This window comes from Leptopilina boulardi, unplaced genomic scaffold, assembly GCF_019393585.1.
Source record: "Leptopilina boulardi isolate dan_hultmark-lab unplaced genomic scaffold, ZJU_Lbou_2.1 LbouV2_372, whole genome shotgun sequence".
Lineage (NCBI taxonomy): Eukaryota > Metazoa > Arthropoda > Insecta > Hymenoptera > Figitidae > Leptopilina > Leptopilina boulardi.
In genome coordinates this window covers 2,009,638-2,037,092 of record NW_026137943.1, presented here as the reverse complement: position 1 = coordinate 2,037,092, position 27,455 = coordinate 2,009,638, and the positions used below count along the sequence as shown (strand labels likewise).

The window sequence follows — 27,455 nt, the reverse complement described above, 5'->3', positions numbered from 1 at the left end:
AAAATTTATTAGAAAAAACATTCATCATTTTTCAAAGCAAATGTGAATAGTTTTATCGATAAAATATAGAAGATTATAGAGGCTGGCTACACCGAGAGCCAATCAGGAGGGTTTTTAATCCTCTGGCGCACTAAACAAATGGGCTAAATTTTGCGTCTGCGCAGAATGTTTAGTGCGCCAGAGGATTAACAACCCTCCTGATTGGCTCTCGGTGTAGCCAGCCTCATAGTATTTTTATCAATTAAGGTTAGGTACCTATTTCTGAACATTTTTGTTCTAATTTGCATTTATTTAATGTTTACAACTGGGGACATTCTTAGTTTTTTTGATTTCAATTTAAAAAATAGAAAACGTTAGGTTATGTTTAGTATAAGCAACTTACCAATAAAAACAGATGTGGCATCAAGATATCATCACTTCACACTTTCACTAATTTTTTTCCTCCACTTGAATCACTTTAAAACTACACTCACTTTTTAAATATTAATTTTAATTAATTATAATGCAAACACGTGCTCGCAACTATAGACGCGAAACAGTAACCATTAGAAGGTTGCGCATGAGCACGAGACATGAAATGAAACTTGTTAGATGAGCAAATAGTTCCATCAGCAATCGCTAGGGTCGCCACTGAAGTTGTCGCTATATTCAAAATAGAGAGACGTTTTGTAAATTACTTACATTCCTATGGATGTCGCTGTTGTCGTTGTATCTAAAAAAAAGAAAAAAAAATTCACAATTATAAAATTGTCATTCACCTCAGATGTCTCAATATATAGAACAAAATTTTAGTTTTGTAAAAACCTGTCCATTCAACATTTATGTTCTATTTTCTGTATATTTTTTGCTTTTCTAAAAAGCTGTGCGTTTTAATGAAATAACTAAATTTACAAATGTTTCAATATTGGAATTGATGATTGGATATAGCTTTCAACGACTAATATATATATACAATGGAAAGACTGCGAACAGATTACATGACAATTATTCGAATGTCGATTTGGGCCATTTGCAAGCACGATAGTTGATCACAAACGGCTGATTACAACAGTGGTGCGCCACAGGACTCAGGTGCTATCCACCGAATGGTATTAAATTTATAATTCCATTAGGGATATTCCAGTGCGAGACAACATTCACATTTGCAAACTCGGTCCTTGTCTTCTGCCATATGTCATACAATGTATAAAGCGCAAACTCACTCCAAAACCAATGTATTGTATTCCCATAGAGAACACACACGTGCCTATACCTCCCAACAAACGCTTTTGGGAACAAGAGCAACTTCCGCTGACGGGTAATTAATAATCTCTTCGTGATAGGATTCACATAAGGGATCAAAAAAAAAAAAATATATGTACAATGACTTTAAAAAAAAAAAATCATTGAAGATTTGTTATACAGATTTTTAAAAATCAACTTATTTCATGTCATTATTTTAATGTCATCACTCCCCCGTATGGAGTTTTCTCTTGTTCCGCACGTGCCGGAAACGTTCCATAACACCAGTGCGTTTTCAATAACATTCTATATACGTAAAGAGGCAGTAAAAGTTTTGCGAACCATTAAGCACAATCTCGATTTCTCAAACCAACAAAAATTCCCCTTTTTCTTTTTATTATTCTTATATATAGGTGGAAGTGAAAATGAATACATAATGTAAAAATAAAATTCATATTTATTCTTTCGTAGTTTTATCATCCCAATTTTTTTTTTCTGGCACATAAGGCAGTGAAAAATTCGAATAAAAAAAACCTTAACTCCTAGTTTTAGGAGTAGTATTAAAAAAAAGTAGTAAGAAAGAATATAAAGTATTGTAAATTAAAAATCTATTCTTTAAATACTAAAAAAAAAAGTTCAAATATATACAAAACCTATAAATGGTAAATTTACTCATAGAAGATCTTCCATTTTGATTGTACGACGTACAGCATTGGTGTATCCTTCTTTGAATTTGTATGTAACGTCTTTTTTGAACAGTTGAGTTTTGCTAATAGGAGTATTTTCCTCAACAGATGATTCCATTGGATTTACATGTTTGTCAATTTTTGCTTGACCTGCGTCTTTGAATTGTTTAAAGAAGTCTCGATAGCTCTGCCAAAAGAAATAGCAATTTTTATTGATGAGACTTAGGCTTTTTAAAAAGAAATCATTTTTGTCAAAAAAAAAGAAAGGACTTTCTGCGAGAGGAAATAAAGTGAACAAAAAAAAACGAGGGAGGTATTTGAGAGTAATGGAATGAGAACGAGAGGGAAAAATCAACTTTTATTTGTCGGGAACATCGTTAGGGGTAAGTGAAGGGCCAAAGGATGGCTTGGACGTAATGGCGCCTCCGGTTGAGGCTCCAAATGTGTGTCTATACAGCGCACTTGTGTGCCCCTTTCTTCACTTCCTCTTTTATCCTCTATTATTCTCCAATCGTATCTTCGTCCAAGATTTATTATATAATATGCCTACAGATATCAAGAAAACGAAAAACAAATCTCCTACATTAAAATAAATAGTAATAAAATTTCTAATAATTTTCCCCCTCAACAAAAATTTGGTTTTTTTTTTTACTGTAATTATGATTTTGCAAGTTTAGAGATGTGCATTATCATCATTTTAGAGACAATGATGATGACAATTTGAAAAAAATGAGATAAAATGAAAAAAAAAGGTGGGCGGGTCGTCCAGATTGCAACGTCCGGCGTCCCGACGCTTCGAAAATACCACCATCCACTTGAATAAATTCCCCTTTTGTACACATGGGACGCCCGTACGATTATGTTTGCCCCCAAATATATATACACTCGACTTAACTGTTGTATTCCTTACCAGATTCGCACACCATGATCACAAACGATTCAATGTCTATATGGACACGTGCCATCTATATCCGACTTGAACGTATATATATTATCAAGGACCCTCTAATGTAGCCACTATTAGGACGTTTATATCTACAGACGGGAACTGCCCGCTTTCATCAACCGGAAGTATCTAAGAAGGAGAAGACAGAAAGCTGCCGGTCTTATTGTCCGCTTTTTCTATAAGTGCTTCGTCCATTCTCCATTTCCTTCGTATAACAAATTAACAGAGCTTACGACGCTTTACCAACGAATTTTTTTTTTCAGGAACAATTGTTTAAAATCCCCCTCTGAATTTTCTTTCATTGATCATTATTATTATTTTTTTTACTATTATTTTATTTTTAATGAATATTTAAATTTTTTTGTATAAAATACATTTTCAGTGGAACAAAGAAGAATTTTACTTGAGCTTATAAGAAAGATAAAATAATAAACCAGTAACGACCTACTTTAAGCTCATTTAACTGAAGCAAAAGCTAAGAACCTGCTTAGTTTGGCGGTTTGTATACACAAACCCGGGTAAACAAGCTGCATAAAAGAGGACCAGTGACCTACTTTAAACGAAAGGAACATCCCTTTTCAAAAAGCGAGCTTTTCATTTTTTTTTCTTCATAATAATAAGATAATATCAAAAACCAAAAAAAAAAACATATTTTAATCAGGAAAAATATCTAGAACAAATTCAGTTCTTCTTTATTAGCCTTTTTGAAAATAGTTCTTTGATTTATTAAAAAAATTCTCTGCATTTGCAAAAACAATGTCAATTTAAGTTTACATTTGACTCATTGAGCAATTGTTTGATTATTCTTTCCTAAGAGGTCGTGTACTCTCTAAATCTGAATTAGTAAAAATGTTTACTAATTTGAATTAGTGACTCACTTTTTGCTTCTGAATTAGTAAAATTTTACTAATTATTAGTAACTTTTACTAACAATTAGTAAAATTTAACTAATTCAGAAGCAAAAAGTGAGTCACTAATTCAAATTAGTAAATATTTTTACTAATTCAGATTTAGAGAGTATAAATTCAATCCTTCGACAGGTTAAAAGCAGTATAGATATATTCTGCGTCTGCGCAGAAGCTGTATACAAATATTTTGCGCAGACGCAGAATATATCTACTGCCTTTAACCTCTTGGAGGATTAAATTTTACCACACGGTGAAAACGAACTCTTTTAGTTGGAGATGCATGCGAGTTTTCCCCAAATCTCATATGACATAATTCTCATGGAATCTAAAACTAACATATCTAATTCACATTTGATCTAAAACACATTTGACATTATTTTCATTTAATCTAAATCTCATTTAACTTATATTTGATTTAATCTAAAACTCACTTTAACTAAATCCATGGAGTAGTATAAGGAGACCGAACGACGTACATTGAAAGTGGACCAAATTTTGGTAACCGCTTAGTGTGATGAAAATACGTAATGGAACACTAGCGCCACTGATTGTGTTAAACTCAGCTGGACAGTCAGCCATTGTAAAAGTTTTAAAAATAACGAGCAATGTCTTTTTAGGTTATGTTCAACGTACTTCTAATTTTTCCCACTGTTTACATATACTTCCCACGAGAGCGCTTGTGTTCCATTACGTATTTTCATGACACTAAGCGGTTACCAAAATTTGATCCACTTTCAATGTACATCGTTCGGTTTCCTTATACTACTCCATGGCTAAATTACATTTACACTAAAACTATAGTTTAATGTAAATCTTATTATATATCTAAATTTCACTTCACATAATTCTCATTTAATCTAAAACTCACATATATTCTAAATCTCATATAATCTAAAATTATCTTGACCTAAATTTCATTTAACCTATATCTCATTTAATATAAATCTCATTGTCCCCATTTTTGTATACACTACATTGGTCTCCTGTAATCTATTCTCCATACTAATTCCATTAAGGCCTGAGCAGAATAGAAACGTAACCGGAATCGCAAACGCAACCGGAAGAATGAGTTAGCGAAGGATAGACATATTGTTTGTCCTTCTCTAACTCATTAAAGAGGTTATATGACTGAACTAGTCAAAACAGAAACCTTTCTAATTAGAAAACTTGATGGTATCATTTTGGAATGCAACGTTTTGATTCGATATAAGGTATCAAATTGATCCAAATATTTGAATCATTTTCAAGAAATGATCCAGAATATGGGATCATTTTTTGATACCTGAATTAAATAAATAAAAAATTTATTTCGAAATAAAATGAAATACACTAACCTTTATTAATGTTTATCACATAAGATTTAAGTTAAGATCACAATCACAACACTTGAAAATTTTTAATTATTTTTGTAGTTCAAATAATTATCAATAATTTATTTATTATAAATGAACAAAATTTAAGTAATGCACAGTTGATAAATATTTCTAATGCGTTGTCATTTAATGCAATTAATAATTTCCTATTACACAATATCATAATCGACATATATGACATTTGTAAAGAAACAGGGTTGGGAAACAAAAGCCCAAAATATATTCGTCCAAAGCAGAGTTGGGTAGGATTGAAATTCGCTTTGGACGAATATATTTTGGGCTCTTGTTTCCCAACCCTGTATGTTTACAAATGTCATATATGTCGATTATGATTGATACCAATTCAGGTATCAAAAAATGATCCCATATTCTGGATCATTTCTTGAAAATGATTCAAATATTTGAATCAATTTGATACCTTATATCGAATCAAAACGTTGCATGAGTTGATCTTAATTCTTGTATCAATTTGATACACCCAAGAAAACTGTGAAGTACTTAAAATTTCCAATAAAAAAGTAAGATTATAGAAATCTAGCAGTATAACAAAAACTGTTATTTTCATCAACGAAAGAACCTTAAACATTTGGTTTGTTGATTAGATTATATTTCCCAATAAGAAGCAAATTGATCGAACTAATGGAAAAAAAGAGTGTCAAAGCTCAGGATCGTTTTCTTCGTTAACGCGGGTACGATAACTACATTCAGAAGATGAACCCTCGCACGAACATCAGGCAATAACACACCCTGGTTTACACAAGCGACATATATATATATATATATATGTATATTTCACTTAGTTGTATATGAAGAAGAGTCACACGCATACATCACTCGACGCCGCATAGTATGGAGAATCACCCTGGAGGTCGAGCCATCATAATATAGATTAGCTCATATGGCTCTCCCCTTGTGTTAGCTTGGATCGGGGCTCTCATAGCCCCAAGTACTCTGGGATTCACTATTCATACACGCGACAATTAGATAGGCATTACTCCAGTATGTATATATACTGGAAGGTACAAGCATACAGGGGTGGCGCGACGTTCGGAGTTGGCTGAACTGGTACTAGGGTGGGGTTGCTTGAGTCAACCCCTAAGCCAGTGTAAACACGTTTTAATAGAGATTCGCTCGAGCGGTTATAATAGCTTTGCGGATGTAGCGGCTCGTCCGCCTTTCGAATGCCCCACTCTTACTCTATTTCGCCCTAAAATTCACCTTCTTGCTTGAGAAACCTTTTTCGCGCCAGCGCTATACAATCTTGGAATTCTTCTTTCGTCTCCGATTTTTCTTGTTTTTTGTAAAACACAAGTTTTAAAAAAAAAATTGCTTCCGTTGATTGTGGCCAAGATTTTGCATGACAATGAATTAAAATTCTTACAAATAATTGACGAAGCATTATTCCGTGTTCCTATTGTCATAAGGCTTCGCTTTGGAATTTAAATAAATTTTTTTTAATCGTAAACAATAAAATCTTACCCCTTTAGTAGATTTTACTGCAACTGACTCAAGTGTCTGCTTCATATGATTTGGTATTGCACTTGTCGATTCACCTTCCTTTTCATTAGATGTCTCCAAATTTTGCACTTCCATTTGTTTTTCAACTACTTGTTTATTACTTGAAGTATTAAGTAAAGCAGCCGCACGTTTTACACGTTCAACTTCTAATTCCTGAATAACAATTTGTTTCACAGCATAAGAAAGACCACGTCTAAATTTACAATCGGGAAAAATGCCAATCTGCAAAAGATCACTAAAATAATAGTATAATTAAAGTACTAATGAAAATAATTTAAAAATAATATAAAAATACAAAAAAATATATCAACTTTCTTTGTAATGAAATAAATATTCCAAATTTTCCATTACGAAAAACTTTTGAAGCTTTTTCAAAAAAATACTTATTTTATCAGAAATAGATTATTATATAGCAAAAAATTTATTATTTCATATCATTTTATATAGAAATATTATTTCAAAAAGATTTTATTATTCGAAAAAAGATTATTATATTTTCAAAGAGATTTATATAACTTGAGAAGGATTTATTTTACTTTAAAAGAGGATTTATACTCTTTTAAGAAAATTCATTTCATATATATACATATTTTTTTTTTTTTTTTTTTTTTTTTTTTTTTTTTTTTTTTTTTTAATAATAAAAGAATTTGAAAGATAAATGACTCGGTAATTTCCGGTTAAAATAAATTTCAAAAACTTACGGTTCGAGATTATATTCAAATCCTCCTTCTGGTTTCTTCTCTTGAATGAGAGTAAGTCCATAATCCAACATGACGTTCACTAAATGCATCAACTCTGCTTTTTCCTTCCACGAATAAAGATGAGCAGAAACTGATCTCAAGCGCGGTGTTAAAAGCTCAGGTAACAATGGTGCAATATCGAGAGTCAATGTTAATTTATCGATTCCGCATGATTTTTGTGACATTGTTAAAATTGTTTTATTTCTCATCAATTTTTGATTCATCTAAAATAACAAAAAAATACGAAATTTTTTATGTAAAAGAAAATTTTTTTGTTAAAAAAAAAAAAAGAAAGATGTGTGAGAAAGAGTATACACTGAAAATATAAGTCGTTTCGCCAAGTCTTATCGACTTATACCAACACGATGTAAAAAAAAAATATATAGAAAGAGAAAAGTTTGAAAAGAATTTGTATGAAACCCATTTCCATGACAAAAACCCAGGTTTTTTGTATCAAGGTACAAATTATCTCAGGGAAAATGAGCTTTACACAGTATGAACGTAATATATGTTCCCGCGAAAGTGGCCGTTTAGTGTCACAGTGGAAAGGTCCATTTATATAACATCTTCAGCAACGATGTTTGCTCTTGAAATCGAAAACTTGAGGCTATTTAATGGGGGTTTTTTTTTTGTACAGTTTTTCATCTCTGATAGTTTCTTAAAGTCTCATTCATTGAATTCTAAAAGAGGGGCAAAATAAATCAGAAATGTCACGATTTTTTGTTTAAAAGAAGAGATAATTAGTCACTTTGTATTAATATTAATTACAATACTATATTTTACTAAATCTAGGTAGCCACTTAAGAAAAGATATTTTAGTTTTCGTTTAGCAAGATATTACGTAATGATGATGTGAATCGTGTGACATTATTATCAAAGAAATTAATGTCGTTTGAAATCATGTTTGCCTCTCTGCTGAGTCTAGCAATCAATGAGTTATTACCATAATTAGTTCTGTGAAATGCCACCGAAAACAATGTATATCGCCTAGAAAACATTCTGGGCACTGATAAATTTATCATAGAGAGAAGTGAAGGACAAAAGATAGCTCCATTCATAAGTCTATACAAAAAAGCCATATCTGCAAAGTAGAACCGTGAATTTAACAATGGTATATTTAATACCAATCTAAGTTCCCTGTAATCATGTGTATACAAGTCAAAGGGGATATTGAGTAATCTCGCAGCAAATCTAAGAAATTTGTTCTGAACACGTTCAATTCTGATTATATGGAAGACGTAGAAAGGTGCCCAAATGATACATGCATATTCTATAATTGTTCTGACAAGCGTCAAGTACAAAGTCCTGATGGTTAACATGTTATGAAAAACAGAGGCACATCTCATTATTAAACCCAAGACTTTAGAGGCTTCTGAAACAGTCTCAGTAATATGATCATTAAATACTAAATTACTATTAAATACAACACCCAAATCACGCACCCTCTCTACTCTCTCCAAAATATGACCATCAATAGTGTAGTTGTTTAAATATAAATTTACACTACCTTTCGAAAAGGTTACAACAAAACTCTTTTTAATGTTTATACTTAAATGATTTTTAACACACCATTTTTGGAGTCTTTTTAAGTCTTTTTGTAACTTCAAAATATCTTTTTGAAAGGTAGACGAATGAATCACTTTATAACACTTGAGGTCGTCAGCGTAAAGTAAGAACGAGGAGTGCCTGAATATTTGCTTAATATCATTCATATATAAAATGAACATTAAGGGACCTAATAATCTACTTTTTGTGCGAGAATTAAATAAATTTTGAACAATTCAAACTCCGGCACTTGCTGTTATCCTGAGGTCCAACAACCAAAAATAATATAAGTTCAGTTTGTCTAATTCTTAGACTCTGGTTCAACGAATAGGTCTGATATCAGAAAATTATTAATAGAATTTTCAAACTTAGACAATTAAGTACATAAATTATAATATTGCTGAAAGGGAGATAAATAATACTCACAATTTTGGTTCCCTAATAAAAATCCGGACTGGAGAAATTTTTGAGGTTGCTGAGAGTATATAATCTAAAAAGGGTTTGCATTATAATCGAGCTAAAAGAAGAAACAGCAAGAGAGTAAGAGAGCAGAGCAAGTAACCAAGCGGCCATTGAAAAATCTCTAATGAAAAAGCGTTTAGTGTTTCGTGAAATCAGACGTCCAAGGGACGTTAAGAGTGAAACAACTCTTAAATTGCTTGAGAAAAAGAGGAGGTTGGCAGTGCCGTAGCGGAAACGAAGGGAGGGAGTTCTCTAAGCTGAATAATGCAAGCTCTCATTAGGGCGACAAAAGCACCCTGATGGATTGCTGCTTGGCTTCGCTGGCTGTCGTCTCTCTCTCTCTCTTTATGTATATATACAAGTTTATACATTCTCCCATACCACCTGTACGTATTCATAAGTATTAGTTGGGTGCAATCGTATGTATCTGTGATACGGCAAGCGCATCGCAAACAGTAGTCGAGCCTCTCCTCTCCTCTCGGTTAAACTCAACTCGGCTTTGTTTTATTTCGAATGTTCTTTCATTTCTTAAAAGGTTCTCCCACTGATAATTAGCACAATGCGCGGCCACATTAATTATTACCCTTGCTAATTACCCAAGGATAAATCGCCTGGCAGAAGTTAGCCAGAGGAGGAAAAGGGGGATGATGCGCCTCCACTGCGTGGGAGGAAGCCCATTACCGTTATTGCAGCAACAAACCGTCCAACAACAGCGATAAATACGTGCGAGACTCTGGGGTTACAAATGTCTCTGTGAGTTATGATTATTTAGCGTACTGCCTCTCCACTCTCGCTTATGTTGTCTGATAAAGGTTTATATAATGTCACTCGAAAATGGAGAAAAGGTTCAACGATGACATTAGCAATCTATATCATTTTTTTTCCAATCCTTCTCTACACCAATAGTTATTAAATCCCTAAATCTATCATTTTTTTGTTTAAATCATTGAACAAAATTATCTTGAAAAATTTGGATCTAACAATTACTGAAATATGGATCTATGGATTTAAAGTGTGGCAAGAAAGGTCTGTAGGTCGTAGAATCAAATTCACAGATTTCAGCAATCTTGGGATCTAACTATAACATTAAGTACTCTAATTTATCAGTATGCATTTGGTGAATACAAGATAGCAAAGGAGCGGTAAAATTAGAAACAGGGAAAAAATGTTTTGATTTATATCGAGTCTAAAAAAGAAGAATTTCTTAACAATTAAAAAACAGGCAAAAAAAAGTTTTGTTTTATATCGAGTCTAAAAAAGTGGAATTTCTTAAAAATTAGAAACAGGCAAAAAATGTTTTGTTTTATATCGAGTCTAAAAAAGAAGAATTTCTTAACAATTAAAAAACAGATAAAAAATGTTTTGTTTTATATCGAGTCTAAAAAAGTGGAATTTCTTAACAATTAAAAAACAGGCAAAAAAATGTTTTGTTTTATATCGAGTCTAAAAAAGTGGAATTTCTTAAAAATTAGAAACAAGCAAAAAATTGTTTTGTTTTATATTGTGACGTTGTGAAATTTACAATTTTACAAATCACAAAGGTTTATTTATTTTTCAATATATTAAATCACTTTGTTTATTATTCGCGAAAAAGTTATTTCAATATCAAAAATTTACGAGACGTAATCACATTATAGATTCGAGAAGTGGAAAAATTTTATTTAATAATAATTTAATATTAAGAATTAATATCTGTAATCCCTTGTTATTTATGTATTTTCGAGCCAACATTCAACTGAAACAAGAAATTAAGAAAAATATCAAGATTTAAGAAAACTTTGAGAAAAATTGATTATATTGGATATTGGTCAACGTAACCTCAATTTTGATGTCAACAATAATTGGATATTTTTGAAGTTTATTATCGAAAATTTGGATATATTTTATTATTAAATTTGGATTCTTGAATATTCACTTCCGATGTACCTATTAATTGGATAATTAAGAGATGTCAAGTATTTTCACGTTTTATGCAAATATCACCCTGAGAATATCATTGACTTCGTTTCCTGGCGAAACACATGATTTTTGGAAAGCTTTTTTATATTTTTAAATTACCATTTAAAACTTCTATTGCTGCGGATTAGCTAAAGCCCATATGATATATTTGATGTTTTGGATTTATGTCAATTTGAAGTTTGAAAATTTTTACTTGAGTGTTGCATTATCTTTGTAAATTTCAATATTAATTCCGAATTCATTAATATTTAAATTGGAGAAGAATTAATGATTTACCATCTTTCGTCGGATTAACGTATTAAAATCGTTAATCAAGAAGAAGTAATATTATTTTATTCAAGAAAACAAAATTAATTTTATGAAGATTTGTTTTTATCAAATTTGAATTTTTGCACCTTTTTAATGTGAACCAATCAGTTTTCATGAGAAAACTTTTTTACCGATCGTCGAATTAATTTTTTTGTCCCGATCTTTTTATTTTTTCTTTTTAGATATTCATTTTTTTTTGGTTGGCAACGAAAAATCTCCTAGGAGGAAACAAAAAACGTCTTCTTTATTCATTCTTTAATGTGATTTCGTATAAGATAGACGCTTTTTATTTCTATCATTTAATTTTATTTAATTTTGGAATCTAAATATAATAATTGGAGAAAATATATAATAAATCATTTTAAAAAAGAAATATAATGTAATTAATAAAGAAGGAAATTAATTTAATAAGAACAAGGAATTGTTTGGAAATCTCTATTGGAAATTCGTTGCCAACAACCATTTTGATTTTATTAATCTTGGAATTCTCTGGTAAAATTTTATTTTACCAAGAATTGGGACTGCGGCAGGCCGAGTAAAAGGAAGACTAATTTAATTTGAATTTTGAATCATTTCTTTGCTTTGAGTTTCCCTTGATTATTGAATTTGACAGTCTTTGAGTAAAAACCTGGTGACCGTGTCTACTCTTCAGACTAATTTGACAATCAAGAATAATTTTGATTTAATTGTCGAATTTAACAGTCTCTAAAATAGTTTGCCTGGTGGCCTTGTGTATTTTCTAGACTAATTCAACGATTAAGGAAAAATTCATTTAATCTATTTAATCAATTTAATTCTTCTGCCCCCTTAATTATTTATTTATTTTTATCCCAAGAAAGGACTGGCGCCCAACAAACAATTTATTCGAGTCTTCCCTTTGTAACTTTGATTTAATTAATTGATTTTTGTGCATTCCTTTCGTTGTATTTCATTTTTGAATTTTTTTTTGTAAAGAAAACTTTAAATTTCAAACAACTATTTTATAATTAAATTTAATTTTAAATTAAGATATAATTTTTGACTTTACCGGCAATGCGACATCTATTAGATCCCATTAGAACTCAATGGTTGGAGCTCATGATAATTCAGAAAATAATTATATCGATGAGGTTTAATAGCCTAACATAGTAAATTAAAATTTAAATATTTTCCTAATTAACCGTTAATGAAAATACTCACCTCATTTACTGTCGTTGGATATGAGAGTTTTGAATTTTGTTGATTGGCTAAATCAAAATGCCAAATGACAAAAGCATAATTTGTATATGGCATCACAGTCCAAATTTGTCGGGCAGAAATCATTTTTGTAACTTCATCAAAAAATTCAAACCACTCTAAAGATCTTGCTACAGGTTCCAATTTTTCCTTACAAATCATTGGATAATTATGAAAAATTCCTTGACATAAGCGTTCGCTGTCACCTTAAATGCACCAATCATAAAAAGTAGAAAATTTAAATGCCTCAATAAAAAATTGTATCAAAAAATTTTTAATTCAATATACCTTGAGTCACTGTTTTTAAAACGAGTCCTATTCTTTCTTTTGGTGTGAGAAAACCTTTTTGAGTACTTGGCACTTGAAGTAAAGTTTTCCATGAATCAAAAAGTCCCTTTCGCGTGTCTTTAAGTCCAAGACTTAAATTTTCTTTAATATTTGAACCTCGCATGTATTGTAAAGCACCAAGACATGTTCGAATATCGCAACCTGATCTCTCAGATAATTTAATTAAATGAGTATATTCAACTTTTAAATGTTCCTTTCGTGATATTTCCATTAATCTATCCGCCAATCTTTTTGGCTCAATTGCTGGAACGGGAATAACTAATGCCATTGCTTTCAATTGTCTGAAAAAAAAGAATTAAGACTAATGCTATAAAAAACGAATTTATCTGAATGATTTTAATTTTGGGATTTAACAGTTTTTGAGTTTTATTTTTCTATCAAAAAAAGAATAGTAATTACCTTAATGCAGGAGCGTATAAATCATTACAAATACATATAACTGGTCGCTGGCAACCAAGTTTCATTTTTTCAATTGTCTGCTTGCTTTTCTTTCCTTTTTGCACTAATTTCCCTTGAATGAATTTAATAAGAAGATCAATTGATGCACTTGGTGCTCCATCAATTTCATCTAAAATAAGACAATTTGGTCGCGGATTAGCACCAATTACAGCTTGCATTTGTGTTGACGAAAGAAGAGCTTCTCTATAAAAGGAAAGATTAAAAAAAAAAAACTTTTTTTGCTTCTATTTTCTTTTGCAATAAAAACAAAATTTTTTTTTTACCTAAAAGCACTTGGTTCTCTGTCATTGCTCGCGTTCATTTCAATAACATTGTATCCAGCATGTTTTGCTGATATATGGGCTAATGTTGTTTTTCCCAAACCTGGTGGTCCACTAAGTAAAACAATTCGATAAAAAGGATAACCTTTACTATCAAATTCCTCAACAATTTCTTGATTATTAAAATTTTTTCTACCAAATTTCTTATTCATATCGTGATGTATAGGTTTTTTAATTTTTTTTGGCTCTCGATTAAAAACAATTTTATCCCAAAGTTTTAACCAATGAAGAAATCTTCTATTGATATCTTCATCTGAAAGTAGTTCCATATATTTTTTTGGTTTATATTTATCAACCCACAATGCATCATCAATAATTTCATCATCAATTTGTATTTGTTGATGAAGACTCGCACGTTCGATGTTCTTAGCTATCTGTTTAAAAAAAAATAATATTAGAAATAATTCAAATATATAATAGAAAATTTAATTCTTACAATTTCTGATGCTTCAGCTGCCAATTGATTATAAGAAACGGAAAGTAAATTTGATGTCAGACGAGTTTTAGAAACACTTTGTTTTTCATCTTTTTTAACTTTCACATATAAAGATTTACCATCTTTATTTCGTGTAATTTTTACAAAATTCCATGGTGGAATTGTTGTTGATATTGTACCTTTCTTAGGACTCAAACTAAAAGAATAATGAGAATTTATTAAATCATTTGGAAAATTGTTATTAAAATTATTTTTTTTAGATTAACATTACCGTTGAGCAGGACGATTATTATTTGACAATCCAGTTGTATCACGAGAGTTATATAATTTCCTCTCTTGTAAAATTAATTTTCTTACTTCTTCATAATCGGTCCAACGAGGTCTCTTATTTTCTTGTTCAATTAGTTCTAAAAGAAAAAATTTATCATTATTCAGGTACAATAAGATTTTATTCTCTATTGGAAATTTCTTTATAAGAATCCAACATACCTGGTTCAAATAAATAGGAATTTTCCAGATTTTCACCACTAAGAAGAGCGCTAACGTCTTCTAATAATTCATCAACTGTTCGCTTTTGTTTCTTGTCCATTTTTTTAATTTCACTACGACATCTACTCTCAAGAGCTCTAGAGTCAGAAACATTATTTATTTTTTTGGATAAATCCTGTTTGTGATTCGTTTGTGTTTCTTGTGTAAATTCACTAAATGGAATTGAGTCGAAAAGTTGAGAATTATTTTGAGATAAACCATTTGCCATTGGTAAATTAGAAGTGTTTTTTTGAATTTCAGACACATTTTTTGATGATTGTTGATGATGAATTTGTGTTGATGTAACTAATGTCTTTGGTTGTTCAGAAGGCTTATTTGATATTTTTTTAACTGGAGGTTCTAAAAATAAGATTTTTGTATTAATTTTTAAATTTACAATTAATAAACGAATAAAAATATTTTTAAAAAATTTCCCCCACTGCACATAAAATTTCATTTATTATTGTCACCATAATGAAATTATTTCTGCAATTTTAGAATATTAAGGCAATGTTGAGAATATTGATAAAAAATTTAAGTACTGTGTGGGTTGTTTTTATATAAAATTTTTCAAAAATTTATCATCAAATTCGAGGTTATGTTGTAAGACACATGAATGAGATATTTTTCTTCAAGAATTTAATATTTTTATTTAATAATACATTGAAAAATAATTATTAATAATTTAACTATGAATTATTATTATTATTATTTTTTTTTTTAAATAAAACAACAACTAACCTCCAAATTCTTCTAATTCTCTTAATAATTCAAAATCATCTTCGTGTGCTAAATCAAATTCTTCATCTGGATCAGGAAATTCGTCCATCTTGATAGATGTCTAAAATATTTTTCGAAAAAAAAATAAAAACAACTGTAAATATTACAAAAAAATAAAAAATTGTTTGAACCAGTTTGACAGATCGATTTGCCGCATAGGAATAGCAGACAGCAACCCGCTAAACATTTTTTTTTGTCTATGAACTGGGCTTTAGGTGATCCCCCGCCTTAATGCGCGGGAAATCTTCTGCATTAAAAGGCGGGAAATTATGAAATAGATTTATATTAAAATATATATAATTTCACATTAATTAAAATTTTGAATCTTTTAAAAATAGAAAAATAAATTTCTCTTCTAATTTCGAGAATCTGTATTTTATTTTGTTTTAATTACTAATCGATTATTAAGATTAATTAATTTATAATTTTATGAAAATTAATTATTGCTGTAATTTATTAAAATAAATGGTTAAAATTAATAATTAAGATTTTCGGTTTTTTTTTATTTACATATATATAATTAATTCTTGGCAATCTAATAATATAATTACGTAGTATTATTAGTTTTAATAATAAATTTTTATTAAAATAAAAGAATATAGTTGTTTAGAAAAAAAAAAAATTTCTCGTTTTATTTTTGGAATAACATTTTGAAGATGTTAATCCAACGAGTTGAGAATTGCCCTATATATGTGATTAACGTAATTATTTACGTCCGCTCGTACGAAAAATATAACTCTCAACTTGATTCAATGTTCTACGAAACATGTTTTACGATATCGTATAAGAATGTAAATAAATAATTGACGATAATATTGTAAAATTAAATAAACAATAATTAATAAAAATTAATAACAAATTGTTATTTTTAATTTAAAAATAAATCTTATTAAAAGTATAAAAAGTTTTATATAAATTTTCAAAATTAACTGAAGAAAACGTATGTAAAAAAAAAAATTATAGCGGATTTTGGAAAATTTTTATCATTTATTAAGAAATAGAAATTAAAATAATCTAAATGTACGTTGAATGTGATAAAATTGAATGTCAAAGGTCACATTAATTGATAATGATTTTACATTTATATATATTTATATATGATAATTTTATAGAAGATGTTTGAAATTAAATAATAGAAATAGTTAAAAAACAATTTATTTAATTTTCATTCTATATGTAGTTTAGAAAAAACAAAAAAAAGGAAACTTTTTTGAATGATAGGCTCTTTAAATAGGGGAGTGAAAGATGATAATGTAAGTTGCATTATAGTGTTAATTATTGAAAGAAAAATGCAACGCAGTGTGATAAAAAAAAATCCATTGTTTACACACTCTCATATAATTTCCTATCATCAAACCAAATAATAATTCTTAAATTATAATTTAAAAAAAAAATTTGTTTGAATAATAATAATTATTGACAATTTTTTTTTAATTATAAAATTTTTATTATAAAATATTATATATTTACTGAAAATTAATTAATTGAAAAAAAAATTTCAATATTTGCCTGTTTCAATTTCCAAACAGAACGTCTCATCAATCATAACAAAAAAAAAAAATTATCTAATGTTAGCTTCTTCCGCCTTTCGTGAGCCTCTTCTTTTTTTCTAGTGGCAGAAAGCAAGATCTTGAAACCTGATCGGTATTATGGTTGCCATAGGAATGTCAGAATGATTTTGTCACGATATCCGCGATGTTTGTGGTTTATTTTATTTTTTATTTTATTTTTTTCTTCTTCATCATTTTGGGGTGGGGAGGGGGGCAAATCTCTGAGAGGAAAAAGCACGCGGGGTTCCGATAACGCGCTCTTGCTTGCCTTGTCTCTAATTATTCGTATATTTACTCGCAGAAGTGGGAAGGAGTTGGAGAACACGAGACAGAACGATAATCGTAATAGAAACTTGACAGTTCAGGATCGGAAGCGCGAGAGGAGGTCGTTGCTCGTGACGAAGGGACGTCATCGAGGAAGATGGCCTATTTGGCCAGAAAATTATTCAAATTCACAATTTACGTCCTCATTCTTCTGATACTCTTCGGTGAGTTTCCGCGGCAATACCGGAAATGTTCATCCACTGTTTTTTTTTCTATTTTTATAAATAATAAACAAAATAATAAAAATTTTTATAAAAAAAAGATTTATCATCTTTCTTCATTCATAATCAAATTGCAATTTTTCAAAACAATATGAAAATAAATTTTTTAGTGCAAAAAGTTTTTTTCATCAAATAAAATTTTCTTTCTTTCAAATACAAATTGTCTATTTGTGTTTTCTTATAACTTTTTTTAAAAAAAAACATTTCTTTTTGCAAATTCTTTACATAAAAATTTTCAAATATTTAAGAAAATTTTCGATAAGGAAATTATTTTTTAATATTTCGAGAATTTGAAACAAAAAATTTTTTTTCAATTGAAATTAGAATTTTTTTTTTCGAAAAAAAAAATATGTTAAAATTATAAAATTTAATTAAAATAATAATTGAAAGTAAAAAATGTAAAAAAAAAAATTTTTTTTTTTGAAAGTTAATAATTTTAGTTACTTAAAAACGTTTATCGCGAAATAAAAATGAAACATTTCCTTATGGAAATAAATGCAAAATGAAATGAGTTTCAAGAAAATCTAAAAATATAAATGAAAATTCAAATATAACAGTCGCTTTTGTGGAAAATTAGAAAAAAAATATTGAATTATTATAACTTATTTACTTTTTTTTTATTATATTAAACCCTGTATTTATTTATTATAATTGTTTTTGTTGAGTTTAGTAATTTTTAATTTTTAATAAATTTTTACAGGTTCATACTGTCAGATGGCTCCAGGTAATAATTTAAAGAATTTTCAAAATTTTCCAAAATTTTTGAAAAAATTAAATAAATTTGAAAATTTAATTTTAATTTCTTTTTTTGTATTAAAATTTTTTTTTGTAATAATCTTTCTTTGTTTTGAAATCTTATCATTTTCGTCGAAAGAAAGAGATATATGTACAAAGATTATGAGATTCAAATCTTATGGATTCTAAACATTCTTATGGACCCCAAAAAGAATCTTTTCTATCTCACAAATATATATAGATATAATATTTTCTCCCAGTTACCCGATGGGTAAAATCTCCAAAATATTTGCATCTTAATTTTTCTTTTTTTTTCTCCATATAATTTATTTATTTATTTATTTAAGAGCTTATTTAAAGTTAATATAATGTATTTTAATTAAATAAAAATAATTTCCATTTCAGAGATATAAATTTACATAACTTTGATAAACAATACAAAAAGTATATTATAAATAAAGCACGTGTTTCAGTTAATGCGTTATATGTTTCCTGTTATTTCTGCGAGCAAAAATTTTTGCTTCGTTGAATTTTATTCTTTATATTCAAGTCTGTCCCATAAGAAGTTGAGATAACATTTTTTTTTTTCGTCTCGTATAGAAAAAGAAATTTTTTCCTTTTGTTATTAAACTTTACAGAAAATGTTTTTAAAAGTTTCTATATATATATAAAACAGTGTTTTTTTAAAATTTTCAAATTGAAGAAACAATATGAATTCAATTAAAATTCCATTAAATTATTAGAATCAAAAGTTATTAATTATTATTTTAGTATTTATTTAATATTTTTAATAAAAAAAAAATATTTAAAAGAATTAAAAATAAATCACTGTGATTTATAAAATGAATGGTATTTATGTCAATGACCACTGATTTTTGAAAAGTGAATACAATAATATATATATATATATATATATATATATATATATATATATATATTCAAGGTCTATGTCATACGTATAGTGTTTTTGTATCGTGTAACATGGGCTAGCTCTGTTCATGGATTAACGGTGCCCGAATACGTCCATTCACACAAATGAATTTTTCCCCTATCTCTGTACACCCACACATTGAAAACATTCCATCATGGTCTCATATCTGTATATATAGTTGAATCACTTTGGGGAATACAAACACACAAAAGAGGCAGAAGCAAGCCGGATAGAGTTGTCTGAAGTTGTCAGTCGACTCGCGACTCGCGTCTAATAATCTTCTTCTTCTTCTTTCTAGTTTAGTAGTTTTTCAAAGTTATTTTTTTCCAATCATCAATTTATTTTATTTTTTTTTTTTTTTAATTAGAAAATTATGATGATTATTTCCTGTTGGAATTTGTGCTTCCTATTTATAGCTGTCGCTGGAGCCACAAGAGGCTGGAATCTTGGTCATGGATTCAGGTATGAATTAAATACAACCCTTCTCTTTAGAGAAGCTGGACCACCAAGACCTGGAGGAGATGTTGGTTTTCAAGTGACTGATCATCTCGAAGTGATTCCAGTTTGGCAGGATCCTAAGGATCCAGGCCTCATCATTTTAAAAATTAAGGTTGTACCAATTCTTTAAATTAAATTTTTTGTTTCTTTGATGACGAATTAATTATCTTTCAAAAGAAATTTAAATCTATAAATAAAAATTGAAACTAATGATGAAGACAATTTAAAAATTAAAAAATACATTTTGAAAATGAATGATTGAACTGGTTGTAAGATTGAATTGAAATTAATAGCGAACTATTTACAGATTTAAACCTCAGACATTGAATTAAATCCAAATGATCAAAAAAAATGAAGATAGAAAATATAATGAAATATTTTTAATTTTCATCCACGATTTAAACGAAATTCAAAAAGAAGAGATTAGATATTTTCCTCTGAAAACAGAATGCTATATCTAATCATTAGGTTCAACAGTTCAAAACTGATTCTCACCGTTTGAGTAATTTTTAGTTTTCAATTTATCCTCGTAAAATTTTTTGCACTTTTATAAATTAATAAAAATTTACCTACATAAACATTTGTCCAACATATTCTTATCAGTTTTCAATCTTCGCATCTATTTAATAAAAAAAAAAAACGATAAGTGAACATACGAAATTGAAATAAAATTTAAATACTAATTTTAGAATCAGATCCCTTCTAAGTGTAGATTTTAATAAAAAGTTTGAAAAAAATAAAATATTCTAATAGGCTAAACTAATTTTAAATTATAATTTTCAGCTCACATCGCCACAACTTTGGATAAAATCACGAAAAAATCCCAAACCAGAGGGATTTATTCAACATTCGTCAACATTAGCCGAAAGTGCTTCAAAGTCAATTCTTGTTGTTTGGAAAAATGGAAAAATTCAAAGCCTATACACAGATCCAAATGAAAGTGTTTCATCATTAAATTTAAAACGTGGATTAGCGAGTCTCTTTCAATATACAACATTTGATGGTGAAATCGAAGAAACCGATGCCTCAGGTCATTGTAAAGTTATTTACACATCATTGAGTCCAAATTCAATGGAAAAAAGAAAAATTTCCTGTCAGGAGAATAATTTTCCACAAAAAATTATCCATTCAAATCCCACATTTGGTGTTAAAATTGAAAGCACAAGAAAATCTAACTATGAATTGTCAGCAAATTTTATTCCAATTATAATACAAGAACAAGAAATGCATTCCATGACATTAATTAGTCGACCCGAGACTGGATCGTTTGTCTCGTCTGAAAGAATTGTTCGTCAAATTGACGAAATTAATGGTAAAATTGTTGAGACTGATAGTGTGAAAAATGCTATTATTCTTCTTGAACCAGGATTCAGAGATGTGCCAATTAATCTACAAATTGAGATGACAAATTGTCCGGACAATGGTTGTCAAACGGTGAGTTTTTGATGGGTCCATATCATTGTTGATAAGGTAGAAATCTACATTGTCAACAGTCGGTAAAAACTTTGATTCATCTGTATTTAATAATTTAGCGAATAATTAATCAATTTTGCCATTTGCAGGTGGAACAAATCGTTCAGGAAAATCGAGAAGCCCTAGACACATTAAATCTGGGAACGATAAAATCAGCGACAGCATTTTTGAAACTAACATCATTAGTGAGAGAAGCATCAGCTGAGGAACTAGTGAAATTGCTCAAAAGTCCAAAATATCGTCAATTAAGACCACAATTGTTGGATATTTTGGGTTCTGTATCAACTCCAGATGCACATAAAGCAGCAATGAAAATTCTTAAACAAGACGAAATTGGCGACGAAACGGAAAGATATCTATGGTCATTATCACTATCACCAAATCCTCATCCCGATATAATTAAAGATGTATTAAGAAAATCTGAGGAAACAATACAAAATAACAAAGTTTCGGAGACATTGGCATTAACTGCTGCCGCTATGGCAAAACAACATGGTGCATCATCAGTTATTGAAAAAGTACGAATTAGTTTAGAATTGGGATTAGAAAGTTGTACTGGCGAAGAATGTCAATTGAAATTTTTGCGAGCATTACGAAATCTTGAAAGTGAATTAACAATTCCGGTATTATTAAATTTTGCTCAAAATGGAACTAAATTAACGAGTGCAGTCGCTTGGCAAGCATTGGGTGCATTGCCCAAAATAACCGAACAAGTTAGATCAGCGGCTTTAAGAATTTTCTATCAACTTGGTGGACCAAAAAGAGACAGTACCGTAAGAACAATGGCTTTAAATCTAATTCTTGAAAATGACCCAACAATTAATGAGCTTCAGGATCTTGTAAAATATCTCACTAGTCGCGATCCAATTTACGAGGTTCGTAAATATCTTAGCCAACGTCTCGAACAATTAGCTGAGAAAGATGAAAAATTTTTAAAAAATCTCAAACAAGCTATGCAAAGGGAATCGAGCAAATTCTACAACTATGATGTTCTTGCACAAAAAGGATTAAGCACAGCGTTCACAAGAAGCTTTCTTAAATCCACCGGAAGCAATGGATCACTATTAACAGTTCAGGAAATCAGTTCAGGTCTATTAAAACGAGGAATTGTTGATGTCATCATGGAAAGTGATTCCCATTCAAGTACAATTTTCTCCCTTGGTATGTATGCCGGTGGTCTTGGTGGATTTGTATCATCCGACGTTGATGAAAAAGAAGAGCCATCCGATGATGAAGTTGCAACTGCAGGAATGGAAATATCCGTCCTTGGCGTCATAATTAGACCTTTTGTCTTTTTCGCCGGTCAAGGTGAATTAATGGGTCACGTCTGGTCAGGCACTGCATCCGAAAGAACACCAGCATTTCAAGCGCTAATCAATCTTCATCGACACTTTGAATATATTCCCCTGGCATCTGGATTTGTTGCCGAAATTAATGTTGACGGTGCAATGAGTTTTGATCTCGCTGGACAAATTCAATTGAGTCTTTGGAATAGAAATGCACAAAGTTTAGTCGAAATGGGCGCGGGACTTTCAATTCAAGGCGGTGCCAAAGTTCGATCAATGTTTGTTCAAAGTAGAGCAGAATTTCACATGACACTTGAACCAAAACTCGAGCTAGCGACTGATGTTGATTTTTCAGGACCAGTTTCATTGTGCATGAGATTAACCCAACCGGAAACAACAGTGAGGCATAATATTTATAAAATCGAAAGAATACCCGGTAGCAGGCATAGATTAAGAAAAACAAAACGTACAAGAATTTTCTCACCAGCAAAATCCTACCTCTTGAATAGAAAAAACAACGAAATGTGTTCAAATGTGTTTAGTTAGTGAATCAATTAATGACTTGTTACCTTTGTAAAAACAATATATTTTATCAGAGACAATTTTTACATAAATTTTATATGTATGTTATATTGTAAATCCTGAACTCAGGAGTTTGTAAATTCAGATTGTATTTTTGTAACTCGAGTACTGACAATGGCAACTTATAGACTATTTATAAATCTCTTCATATATATATATATATATACAGGGATCGTCTTGTGTTATCTGCTTTAAAAACTGACTCTTAGGAATTTGAAGCTGATGATCATGTTTGTTTCGAGAAAAAAAAAAATCTCTACTGATTTTAAAACCAAAGGTTGCCTTTTCTTTTGAAATAAACAAGTTAGAAAAATTTTGCAAAGCAGTCTGTGATATATTAAAAGAAATCGAACTCTCTCTATTGCAAAATGAATGCCAATAAAAAAAAAAAAAAACTGTAATTTCGATCCCAGAAGCAAAAGTGTTTTTATTTATTAATACAATATTTCCTTAAAATCAAAACACAATTTTTCTAATTCTAATTATTAGGAATTTACAGAAATATTATCTTTACCAATATTTTTGCTACAAGCTAACGGCATCCACATTCAGCGACCACCATATCCTCGTATCCATATTGATACGTCAATGTTCCACTTTCGTCCAAATAGAGTAAACTTGTTGGTGCCAATCTTGTCGGAACACAACATGCCCTACTCACTGGTTTTCCATTAAATCTTTCACTATTCTGTAAAGCTCCATGAACCAATGTTTGCACAATTGCATGTTTCGTTGGACTAAGATGATCAGCTAGGGGAAAAAAACATTTTCCCGTACATTGATATGCCTCATAACCAGGTGGTGCAACAACCCATTCATCATATGCAATTAATGAAAAATCCACATACAATGGACGTCTTCGACAACTATTTCTTCTTCGTCGTCTATTATTGTTATCTTCATCACTCCAAACAATATGATCATCCTGATCATCATCAAGTACAGATCTTATTTTTCTCTTCTTTGGTTTTGTATAATTCAATAATAAAATTGGACCCTCACCACCTGATCTTATTTCCACTTGTCCTCTCACCAATAATCTCACAATATTTCCATTTCTCATTAAAACTGATTTTGTCACATCAAATGCCCTCCATGTGTCATCTCTTCGACAACGTTGAATTTCATTGACATCATTGTCCAATGATCTCACTCTAATTATCATACCAGCAATTCCAAGTAATTCAGCAGCCTCTAATGCTTCACCGGATTTAGTGGTAGGAATAAAAAATTCTAAAATTCTTTCACCCTCCAATAATGGTCCAGATATATGTCGTGGCTGTAATGCACGTACAATATCAGCATCAGGACGACGATTATAAAGTTCCAACATATATTTTGACAATGATCTATGTAATTTACGACGATTTTTATCAGGTATTTTTTTTATACTTCTATTGAAAAATTCTTGTGAAATAATAACTGATGATGTTGGTAGGGAAACATCAACTTTTATTGATGCCTTAGCAAGAACATTTGATATTGGAATTGAAAAATAACAACTTTTCCATAAACAAAATAAACTAAAAATAATGATAATTAATGTTAAACAATGAATTTTAAATGACCAATTTCGTGTTAAATGTATTTCATTAATAAGTGACATAGTTTTTTTGTTTGAATTGAATATACGAAAGACAATTTGTAACTGAAGGCATTTTTGCCATTTTCTGATGGATGAGGATGATTCCTTAGGATCTTCAAATATATCCACCAATCGTAAATGCGAAACTAAAGTTGTTGCTGAAAAGCTCTTATCGGCAGAATTCCACTTGACCGAGAGAACCCCTTCTCTTTATATATATATACATATATACCTTTTTGATATTTGAGTCTGACTTTTCGCATGAGAGATAAGAAATTATTGCCAGGAGGCAAATATAATTTATATATTCCAGTGAGTTTATATTTTCGGATACAAGCCAAATTTTATTTTAATCCTAAATAATTTTAATTAAAAAAAACAAATTGTTTCGAATCAAAAAATTTAGGAATACTTCGAATTTGGCTTTACAATTAATTTGTGTGGAATTTTTTTCACTTGTATAGGAAAACTTTTTTTCCCTTGTTGAAGTTATCATCTAATTCAAAGGTAGAATTTTTGGAAAAAAAAATTGAAGTACATTATTTGGTCGTTATATGATTTATTGATGTTGATGAGAATTACACAGTTACCGGAAGTGGTGACAAAAGTTTTCCAGCATGGAATACTGACATATGAGGTGAATTCGTATGAATGCTAGCTAAACGGACATAAACGTGGAATAGTCTGTTTACTGCATATTGATTTGTGGTATAGCAGTGACTGAGCGATCAGATTATGGGAATCGAATCTCCTATGCTGGCTTCAAATTCTTCAGAATATATTTAAATTTATATCGAACTTGTATGCTTTAAAATACATTCTATGTAAAATATAAAAAAAATTGTGTCTTAAAAATTATATATATATATATCAATTAAAAATTCGTACAAATAAAAATTTTGGAATTTTTATCATTTAAAAATTCGAATCACATAAAATTTTAATTGAATACAAATTATGCTAAATTAAAAATTCCTGAGAATTAAAGTTTTTTTAAAATAAAAATCCATGTAAATTAAATGTTTATAAAAAATAAAAATTCTCCTAATTCGGTAGCTGAAAATTTTATTTATTTTGATTTGTCAATTTTTTTTTTTTTCATAAAAAAATGGTCAATATTATTTTCTAAATCAATAATTTCGTGAGAAGAGTAAATAAAAAGAAAAAATAATTTCTCTTTCAGATAAGTCTTAAGAGGCTTCGGTAACATGCAACGTTGTAAAACAGAATATACGTGACAAATGACACCTTCAGGAGGGTTAAACGACCCCGTCTGGAAACATAAGGGTAAATTTCAAGATTAGTAGGTGTAACGTTACCATCTTAAAAAAAAAAACCTTATAAAATAAATGTTTCTTTATGAAACAATAATCATGAATTTAATAAATATTTCATTTATTTATAGGATATTTATATAATTTCGAAAAAAAAGATTATTTTTTTGAGATTTCATGTTAATTTAGACATATTTTTGGATAATTCAGAATATTTTCGGATAATTTTGATGTTACCAGATAATTTCGACATATTTTCGGATAATTCTGATGTTACAAGATAATTTGGACATATTTTCGGATAATTCAAATATTTTCAAATAATTTAGATATATTTTCGGACATTTCAGATATTTTACAATACTTTAAAATTTAATAGATTTTCGGACAATTCAGATAATTTAGATATATATTTTTTCGGATAATTCAGATATTTTTAGATAATTTATAGATATAATTTCGGACATTTTCAGATGTTTTAAAATACTTTAAATAGATTTTCGGACAATTCAGATAATTTAGATATATTTTCGGACAATTCGGATAATTCAGGATACTTTCGGATAATTCTGATATTCTCAGATAATTTATACATATTTTCGGATAATTCAGATATTTTGAGATAATTTAGATAATTCAGGATACTTTCTGATAATTCTGATGTTACCAGATAATTTCTACATATTTTCGGATAATTCAGATATTTCCAGATAAGTTAGATATATTTTCGGACTATTCAGACAATTCAGGATACTTTCGGATAATTCTGATATTCTCAGATAATTTATACATATTTTCGGATAATTCTGATGTTACCAGATAATTTCTACATATTTTCGGACAATTTAGATAATTCAGGATACTTTTGGATAATTCTGATATTCTCAGATAATTTACACATATTTTCGGACAATTCAGATAATTTAGATATATTTTCGGACAATTCAGATAATTCAGGATACTTTCAGATAATTCTGATATTGTCAGATAATTTCTACATATTTTCGGATATTTCAGATAATTTAGATATATTTTCGGACAATTCAGATAATTCAGGATACTTTCGGATAATTCGGATATTCTCTGATAATTTCTTCATATTTTCGGATAATTCAGATATTTTGAGATAATTTAGATATATTTTCGGACAATTCAGATAATTCAGGATACTTTCGGATAATTCTGATATTCTCAGATAATTTATAAATATTTTCGGATAATTCTGATATTTTCAGATAATTTA

General features: G+C 29.3%; 3 protein-coding genes across 4 annotated transcripts; 1 reads left to right on the top strand and 2 right to left on the bottom strand.

Moving 5' to 3' along the window:
• Positions 1-1,660: 1,660 nt before the first annotated feature.
• LOC127287653 (chromosome transmission fidelity protein 18 homolog) lies at positions 1,661-15,935 on the bottom strand. Of its 2 annotated transcripts, XM_051314703.1 has the most exons (11): positions 15,715-15,933; positions 14,935-15,333; positions 14,717-14,852; positions 14,446-14,641; positions 13,953-14,383; positions 13,630-13,872; positions 13,171-13,511; positions 12,847-13,088; positions 7,354-7,616; positions 6,614-6,887; positions 1,661-2,094 (listed from the first exon to the last, which is right to left on the bottom strand). In XM_051314703.1, exons 1-11 carry the CDS (start codon positions 15,800-15,802, stop codon positions 1,894-1,896), a joined length of 2,814 nt encoding a protein of 937 aa, XP_051170660.1. In that variant the 5' UTR covers positions 15,803-15,933; the 3' UTR covers positions 1,661-1,893. The 2 variants fall into 2 exon arrangements, with proteins under 2 accessions (XP_051170660.1, XP_051170661.1); XM_051314704.1 differs by lacking the exon at positions 1,661-2,094 and having other exon boundaries at positions 6,688-6,874; positions 15,715-15,935.
• A 1,677-nt stretch (positions 15,936-17,612) lies between these two features.
• On the top strand, positions 17,613-23,441 carry LOC127287655 (microsomal triacylglycerol transfer protein). The gene is made up of 5 exons (XM_051314708.1): positions 17,613-17,791; positions 18,549-18,572; positions 19,931-20,124; positions 20,796-21,446; positions 21,575-23,441. Exons 1-5 carry the CDS (start codon positions 17,725-17,727, stop codon positions 23,315-23,317), a joined length of 2,679 nt encoding a protein of 892 aa, XP_051170665.1. The 5' UTR covers positions 17,613-17,724; the 3' UTR covers positions 23,318-23,441.
• A 373-nt stretch (positions 23,442-23,814) lies between these two features.
• On the bottom strand, positions 23,815-25,934 carry LOC127287667 (bone morphogenetic protein 10-like). The gene has a single exon (XM_051314723.1). The coding sequence runs from the start codon at positions 24,957-24,959 to the stop codon at positions 23,886-23,888; it is 1,074 nt and encodes a 357-aa protein (XP_051170680.1). The 5' UTR covers positions 24,960-25,934; the 3' UTR covers positions 23,815-23,885.
• Between the last annotated feature and the right edge of the window lie 1,521 nt (positions 25,935-27,455).

Excerpts from the sequence above, each read along its gene's own strand:
- LOC127287653 (XM_051314703.1), bottom strand. The coding sequence starts at position 15,802 with ATGGACGAATTTCCTGATCCAGATGAAGAATTTGATTTAGCACACGAA. Across the intron at positions 14,853-14,934 it reads TTCCTATTTATTTGAACCAG|AACTAATTGAACAAGAAAAT; the intron begins GTATGTTGGATT and ends TTTTTCTTTTAG. Across the intron at positions 2,095-6,613 it reads CAGTAAAATCTACTAAAGGG|AGCTATCGAGACTTCTTTAA; the intron begins GTAAGATTTTAT and ends TTCTTTTGGCAG.
- LOC127287655 (XM_051314708.1), top strand. The coding sequence starts at position 17,725 with ATGGCCTATTTGGCCAGAAAATTATTCAAATTCACAATTTACGTCCTC. Across the intron at positions 17,792-18,548 it reads CATTCTTCTGATACTCTTCG|GTTCATACTGTCAGATGGCT; the intron begins GTGAGTTTCCGC and ends AAATTTTTACAG. Across the intron at positions 18,573-19,930 it reads ATACTGTCAGATGGCTCCAG|CTGTCGCTGGAGCCACAAGA; the intron begins GTAATAATTTAA and ends TCCTATTTATAG.
- LOC127287667 (XM_051314723.1), bottom strand. The coding sequence starts at position 24,959 with ATGTCACTTATTAATGAAATACATTTAACACGAAATTGGTCATTTAAA.